This window comes from Lycium ferocissimum, unplaced genomic scaffold (genome assembly GCF_029784015.1).
Source record: "Lycium ferocissimum isolate CSIRO_LF1 unplaced genomic scaffold, AGI_CSIRO_Lferr_CH_V1 ctg11, whole genome shotgun sequence".
NCBI lineage: Eukaryota > Viridiplantae > Streptophyta > Magnoliopsida > Solanales > Solanaceae > Lycium > Lycium ferocissimum.
The window spans coordinates 463,561-471,916 of NW_026713599.1; the positions used below are offsets into that span (position 1 = coordinate 463,561).

An 8,356-nucleotide genomic window follows, 5' to 3' on the forward strand; every position below is an offset into this window, starting at 1 on the left:
TGACTCATTCTTTTTTATAAATAATCGTATCTAGTGCATGAAATAAGATATACACTCGTCCAACACACTATATCGATACTTAAACGTGTCGAGTTCCCTAAAGGACTTAAAGTTTTGATGATTCACCAGCAATATCAATAACAAACCGATACTTAATATCGTTTTTCTCAATTCGTTCATAAGCTTCATTAATCCTATCAGGTGTGACTATCTCTATGTCACACATAATATTGTACTTCCCACAAATGTCTATCATTTCTTGTGTTTCTTTTATGCTTCCAATCATACTTCCTTTCACAGTTCTCTTACCTGCATTTCACAATTTTATGGGGTTATTACTGAAATTTTTCAAACACAATCCTTAAAATATAAAATGAAGTGTTCTTAATATGATACTAACATTTAAAAGTGTTCTTAATATCCATCTTGGAGTATTACTTACCAAATATTAATGGAAATGCTGAAAGGCCCATGGGCTTATCTGGTGCACCCACTATGACAAAAGTTCCTTTAACTTTGAGCAGTTCCAAGTAAGGCCCAAGAGAGTGATTTGCTGAGACTGTGTCCAATATGAAGTCCAAGGTCTTCTGTCTCGACTGTCAGTATGAAATCCAACAAAAAGAAAATTCATTAACATAGCAATTCTAAAAGTATATGCATTATAATACGGAGTTCACATTGCTATTTAGGGATAACAATGATCCCTTCAGTGGCGTACGCAGGATTTTTTATAAGCGGTGTCGACATTTAAAGAAGTGGACAAATGAACATATCACTATAACAATATCATATTAAGAAAATAAAAATACAATTCAAATTATATGAATAATGTATATTCGAGTACTCCCTCCGTTTCTTTTTACTAGTTCAATATTTTAAAAATACTTTCTTCATTTTATTTGTTCATTTGCTAAAATCAATAGAGATTTTTTTTTTCAATTTTCAACCCTTATCATGTGACTATTTCTCCAAATTTATTAGGATACTAGTAGTCGAAGTCAGATTTTCAAATCCAAATTAATATGTACAACTTAGTAAAATAAGTACTTAATAAATGATTTTTCAAAAGGAGTACAAGTATATATTGGACTAGTAAAAAGAAACAGAGAGAATTCGTTAATACAACTCAACAATAAATGTAATCACAATAGTCTTATTTAATATGTTAGTAATACTTTTTCTTTTATATAAGGCATCAACTCAAAAACTCATAAATAATTTTATTACTAAGAAAGAAGATGAAAGAATAAAATAGCAAAAAGGTTAAAATTGAAACAACAACATATAATATGCCTAACCCCCAAACATTACGAATTGAATGAAAACTATTGCTAACCCCCAAACATTACGAATTGAATGAAAACTATTGCTTCGGTCTGCTGTGGAAGCCTATTAACTACCATCTTACCAAAGAGCAGAAAAATATTTAAACAAAAGATGAAAACACATGCAATCAACTGGGTTCGAACCCCTGACCATGTTCTACTTAAATCTTATCTATGCATTGCACCAGCCGAGCTAGAAACACTCATTGCTTGGGAGTGTCAGCTTATATTATTTGTATCATTATGTTAATTTTTCATACTAGTTAAATATGCATATTTAGTAAATCTTTCCGGCGAAGGGGTCCCTGGAGCCCATGTGCGTCCGCCCCTGCTAGTAAATTAATTTTTGGAGTAGGATTATGCACAAGGTCCATTCTATCATAGTATTGTGTGAGGGGTTGTTGAGTTCCCACATCGACTATTTAAGAATATGAAAGTGCTTTTATATAATCTTCAACAGTCGTCATGAGCTAGTTTTGGATTGAGTTAGGTCTAACATCCATTTCTTATCATAAAAAAACATGTTGTATGCCGTGTTAAAAATAATAATGAAGTTTGACATATACAACAAACCTGCATTTGTTGTGCATTAGAGCTAACAACGAAATCATCAGCACCTAATTTGGTTTTGGCCTCTTTTTCTTTGGATAAAGAAGTGCTTATGACAGTGACATGATGCCCAAAAGCTTTTCCAAATTTAATAGCCAAATGTCCCAAACCTCCCAAACCAACTACTCCTATCTTTTTCCTTGGTGAGCCAATCAAGTTGTTGTCTTTCATTGGACAAAACACAGTGGCTCCTGCACATAACAATGGTGCTGCTCTATCCATTGGTAGGTTCTCTGGTACAGCAACCACAAACCTTCAAAATAAAAATAAAAAGAAGAAGAGAAATTAGTTTTGTGTTGATTCGACGGATTCAGAATTTCAAGTGTATGGGGTTTTTACAACTATCGCAAATTAATATTTAATAATAATTGGATTCACAATCAAATATATATAGATAGATAGTAAATTTTTTAATACAAATATAGGTACTGCGTAAAAACTAATGGATTTACATCAACGACGGAGCTAGAGTGTCACCTGCGGTTCGGTAGAATCTAATAACTTTCCCTCTAACCTTTATCTATGTATACAAATTGACTTAATATGTCAAGTACCTACTAAACTGCATTTATATATATAAGGGAGAAAAACAGAGAGATTGAAGAAAATAAACTACTCAATTAAATACTTCACCTATAATCAGCAACTAGCATCTTGGAGTATCCTCCATAAGTGATGCTACCGTCCCAAAAGACACCATTGTAGGTGAACTGAACCTTGTCACAATAATTTTCTTCTGAGTTCTTGCAAGATTCACATTCTAAACATGATGCTGACATGCATCCAACTCCTACTTTGTCCCCTGTTTTGAAGTTGGTTACATTGCTCCCAACTTCCACAACAATCCCAGTAATCTCATGCCTATATTACAGGAATTGGAAAAAAAAATTAGAAACTTAATTAAAAGGGGGGGAAAAAAAGGGAGAGAAGTTAATTTGATTATTACCCTGGAACAACAGGATACATAGTGATACCCCAATCATTTTTGGCATAGTGAAGGTCAGTATGACAAATTCCGCAGTACAAAATCTTGATGGTCACATCATTTACACCATTCTCTCTGCATAAGCATGAACATTTTAAGTTTTCGAATACAAAACGTGTCATTCTTTTTGGAACGTACTGAAACGAACGCGGAAAATAGATTTATGTATGGAAATGATGAAATACCTTCTATTGAAGATGTAAGGTGTAATTTTGCCAGAAGAATCAAGAGCTGCCCATCCAGAAACAGCTTGAGTGTGATTTGGGGTTGTTTTAGCCATCAAATTAAAAATTCCCTTTACTTTTTTTGTGCGTGTGTGTGAGAGAGAGAGAAGAGTGGAAGATGGCAGATTGAGAGTTGTTGCCTGAAGAATGGAGTTTGAGTGGGTTATTAGCAAGTATACAACAGAGAGCTCTTTTTATGGTGTTAAATTAGGCTTGGATTATATGATGAAGCTTCAAATGGTTGTTAAATCTCCATAACAACACACCCTCATTACGTATATTAAAACGCATCCCATGCTTATTTCTAGGAAAGTACATTTCTCGTGAAAAACAATATTTCCTCTGTCTTAGTTTTATCGCTTAATTTACTTTTAAGAATTGTGTAAAAATAAGTTTTACTTTAGGAATTAAAGATCAAAATTGACAATTGTTTCCAACTATAACCTTAATGTTAGAGAAGTAGTCATTTTAATACTTAATTCTTAAAAAAAAAAAAATACATCTAATAAATAGAGTTGACTTAGTAATTATATCTTGTATTTATTATTTCACTTAATGAGTGTGAAAGAGCTAAAGCGACAAGTTAAAATGGGACGGAGGGAGTAGTGTTATAAAGAGATCACGGCCTAACTTCTTTTTTCATGAAATAGATACATAATAAAGAAAGAAAATAAATGAAAAACCAACAGAAATTCATTCTCTAATTTTGCCTTAATTTTCATGTATTTGCTAGTTTTTTTTTTTCTTTTTTCGGACTTATTCAATAGAATACATCGTTCTATGTGATTTTAACTCATGTCATAAATAAAATTTTCTTCAATTTCATGTGATCTTTTTTAACCTTCTTTAACTTAAAACTTTCTATATGCTGCCCTATATTTATAGTAGAAAAAAAATAACTGAACTTGGAAACACAAAAGTAAAAAATAAACAAAATTTCAACTTTGAAATTGTAATTTCCAGAAAATTGAGAAACAAAAGTTACCCCGAGAACCTCAAAAAAGAGACGGATAAATAAATAAACATTACTCCATAATAATATAATAGCCATTATACATAATCTTCAGACTTAATTAGATTCTAATAAGATGAAGATTCAAAGGGTTGTTAAGACTCCATAACAATACATTTTCGTTACTATATTGAAAACTGAACCGTATCACATGCTTATTTCCAAGAAAATACGTTCAATAAAATGAGGAAAAATAATAGTAGTGTTATAGTCTAGATTTTTACGAAATAAATAAAAAGATAAAGAAAAGAAATGAAAATCCAGCAGAAATTTCTTCTCTAATTTCTTCCTTAATTTCCATGTACTTGTTCGTTCTTTTTCCGGTCATTCAATAGAAAATACATTGCTGTATGTAATTTTAATTCATGTCAAACATACAGAATATTTTTCTTCAATTTCATGTACTTTCTTTCATCCTTTCCAAAACTTAAAACTTTCTACATGGCTGCCCTATATTATAGTAGAAATAATTTATCTTAAAACTACAAACATGAAAACGTGATTCTTGATTTTGCAACTTTGAAATCGTAATTAAAACTAACCATCGTTGATATTTTTATGGGACAATTAAAAGCAAAAAAAGAGAAAGAACAACGAATAAATAAATCAACATTAACTTAGTGAAATATCACAAAGAGGAATAGAATAGCCATCACATCTTTTTCTTTAGTCAAATAGTTATTAAATCTAGACAACAAGAAATAAAATAGTAAAGTACGAAAACCTACCTTCTTATGAAGTACGAAAGAATTTCTTGTTGATTTCCCTGAATCTTATATCGATTTCACTCATCAATTTCCTAGAATCTTGTTCTTATTTACTTCTTACTAAGATATGGTACTCCAATAGTATCATTATTATTTTAGGTCGTGGGTAGTAAAATTTGAATGACAATAGTAACCTAGAAAAATAATGCATTAGTACGATCAAGAAACCCTTTTATTTCAAATGTGAGATTTTCCAGTGCGTATCAAATGCAATCGGGCTCTAATTGAAAAGCTAAACAAAAAATAAACACTTTTATTTGAAGTGGTAAAGTTTTATGTATTGATATTTCACTGAAAACGGATGAGCAAATATTGTACATAAGTGGAAAAAAAACCTTGGTGTCCCTCAAATTTAGTACCGTTTTGCAGTGCACGCCTAGAACTTAGTTTCCTTGACTCTTGAGACTTTGTCATCCCTTGACAGACTTTGACTTTCAAAGTCTTGCATCTTCATTTCTTATTCATTCTCACACAACTAATTTAGAAGCGTGTTGAATGTTGTCCGGATACTTCCTTCGGTTTTCTCTTTCCCCTAACTACTAATTTATCTTAATTGTGATTTGTATAGCGTAAATCTACATGAGTAAGAACGAAATATCACATGAATTTTACTCTGTATTTTAAAGAGAACTCTGAGGGGTGGGTTGATTTGGAGGTGGTGGGGCGTCGAGATGTGAGGGTGGGAAAAAGACAATCAACATAAAATATTGTAATTTGTTCTCTCTACTTCAATCAGGAAAATCATTTTTTTTTCTTCTGATTTTTAAGAAACTTAATTTTAAGAAAAATAATAATTGTATTCCATCCTCAACTAAAAAGTAATTCTTCCGTCTACTTTTACTTGTCCACTATACTAAAAATAAATATCTACTTTTAGTTGTCCAGTTTGAAAAATCAAAAGATAATTTATCATTTTTATTTAATTTATCGTTTTATATCTAATTTACCCTTATTATTAAGTACTAGTATGTAGTTATTCCCAATGCTTGAGATGACTTATAATAATTCGGGAGGTATAGAAAAATTACTACTCATTTCTTATTTATTACTTCTTAATGAGTGTGTGGTCGTCAAATATAACCCATTACACCCGTACAGAGGGAGTGCTTGTATTCCATAACCCTGCCCACGCTATATAATTGGTAGTTGCACAAACCAATGCACATCGATCCACAATAAAATATGTGATAACTACATAAAGATAACTAACATTACTACATATTTATATTTCCCATTCCTAGTTTAAAATAATTACATTTCATAACTAATAATTATATATTAAATACATGATTTATATTATATATATATATATAAAAAGTAAAATACCCCATCATCACATTGTTTCCTCCCATCTCTCTCTCTCCTGTCTCCCACCCCTGCTACGCCATTTTTGTTCCTTCAGTTATGTTCAAGTTCTACGGTCTAACTCTTCAATAGCTCCTTCTTTTTCTTTTTCCCCATTACTTCTTTTTATCTCTTTTCTTGTTTAGACATTGTATGACTAATACTTCGTATACATATGCTGATTGTTTTACTCTGTCGTCCCATAAACAAAGTTCTTCCGTCAACATCAGATCTGGGGATCAAATCTGGTCAGATCTGGTCAAATCTTTGCCGGATCTGACCGGATATATATCAGATCTTCACCGTCAACAAGTGTCGTTTTGTCGGAGTCTGGCTGCCGGTGGCTTTTTCGATCAAATTCCGGTACAGGATCTGAAAAATCACTTTCTTTTTCAGTGTATTCATTAATTTTTTAGCATACAATTCATTGTATTCATTAATTTTTTCGCTATATTTGTTGTATATTTGCCGTATATACAATGTCTTTCACTTATATTTGGTAATTTTTTGGTGTATCTATGTTGTATACAGCATTTTTCGCCTGTATCTGTTGTATACATATCGGAAAATATGATGCATTTGTGTAATTATTGGTGTATATGTATTCAGTTTTTTTACTTGTTGTATTCATGAATAAAATAAGTCAATTTATGAATACAAATAAATATTTCATGAATATAGTGGGAAAAAAAATTATTTTAGTCATGAATACAGCGATAACAAAAATTGAATACAGCGAAAAAAATGAATACAGCAAACAAAAAAGTAGCTACGAGCTGTAAATAAGCAAAATGTTGCTATGCCAGATTTTTAACCCTTAAAATGTAGTCATTTATGAAATTTTCCCATAAAATATCAGTGTGATTGGTGGTGGATGGCACTATTCCCATTCCTGCTGAGAGCACACTATTTTGTTTGACATGATGTTTATTCTTAAATCGGAAAAGGGCCAAATATACCCTGTACTATCGAAAATGGGTTAAATATACCCCTCGTTTTACTTTAAGTCCAAATGTACTTTTACCGTTATACTTTAGGTGCAAATATACCCCTTCACCGTTAAAAAGTTGACTTTACCTTAGACATTCTTTTTTATATTTGATGATGGATGTGTGCTCTACCTCATTTTAACCCATTTTATTGCTCTCATCTTCCACCACTAAAATTTTCACACTCCACCACCATTTCCACCATGTCAAAATCAAAATCTTGAGCCAAAACGGTTTTAAATGCAAAAAATGAAAATTTCTCAGACACCAACCAAAAGGCAAGAGAGACAAGTGAAGCACCACAAAACAATATGAATAAAACTAGGATATGAAAGGTCCCAATTGCACTGAAACAAGATCTAACCCTTAGGAAAATACATAGTCTTTTACTAAGTTTGCTACTGTCAGTGAATTATTTCCAACAAAACAAGCAAAATTTCCCAAATCATATACTCAGCCACAGCCTGAATACGCAGGGCAACTTTACCACTTCTTTTTTAAATTAATTGTGCTTGCCAGTTTTGTTGGATTATTTTTTGCTTACTTCATGGTGGAAATGGTGGTGGAGGGTGGAAATTTTAGTGGTGGAAGATGTGAGGAATAAAATGGGTTAGGGGTGATGAGGTGGCAATGCCAAGTGGCATCCACCTCATCAAATATCATCAAATAAATGACAAGGTGGACAACTTTAATTATGAGGGCAGATATTTGTCTTCAAAATATAACGATAAAGGTATATTTGAACCAAAAGTATAATGAGGGGTATATTTGGCCCATTTCCAATAGTACAGGGGTATATTTGGCCCTTTTCCGTTCTTAAATTGTTGTTTTTCCTTTGCTCAATTCTTGAAAATATTCCCTGCAGGATTATTTGGTGGCGGGGAGTTGGCTCTTGGGCGTAAGTTAACCATATAATTTTGTGTCTGCCTATATAGTAGTATTTCATTTTCTCTTTCTTTTCAATGAGGGAGTTGCCTAATGTATATATGTACCCCTCTTTTGAAATATGTTAGCCTAAAAGTTTGTTCATCCTTCCTCTTAATGAACTAGATGTCACTGTAATCCATTGTTTTTTGCTTATTGATGTATTCCTTGTTACAC

At 31.9% G+C, this 8,356-nt stretch overlaps 1 protein-coding gene across 1 annotated transcript; it reads right to left on the bottom strand.

Moving 5' to 3' along the window:
* Window positions 1-3,369, bottom strand: LOC132041662 (probable cinnamyl alcohol dehydrogenase 6). Its single transcript, XM_059432371.1, has 6 exons — window positions 3,105-3,369; window positions 2,881-2,994; window positions 2,568-2,795; window positions 1,899-2,187; window positions 443-596; window positions 1-309 (listed from the first exon to the last, which is right to left on the bottom strand). Exons 1-6 carry the CDS (start codon window positions 3,197-3,199, stop codon window positions 107-109), a joined length of 1,083 nt encoding a protein of 360 aa, XP_059288354.1. The 5' UTR covers window positions 3,200-3,369; the 3' UTR covers window positions 1-106.
* Window positions 3,370-8,356: the final 4,987 nt, after the last annotated feature.

What these genes read in the sequence shown, in the direction of transcription:
- LOC132041662 (XM_059432371.1), bottom strand. Translation starts at nt 3,199, where the DNA reads ATGGCTAAAACAACCCCAAATCACACTCAAGCTGTTTCTGGATGGGCA. An exon ending in ATGTATCCTGTTGTTCCAGG is followed by an intron (nt 2,796 to 2,880) that starts GTAATAATCAAA and finishes CCTGTAATATAG; the next exon opens with GCATGAGATTACTGGGATTG. An exon ending in CTAATGCACAACAAATGCAG is followed by an intron (nt 597 to 1,898) that starts GTTTGTTGTATA and finishes TCATACTGACAG; the next exon opens with TCGAGACAGAAGACCTTGGA.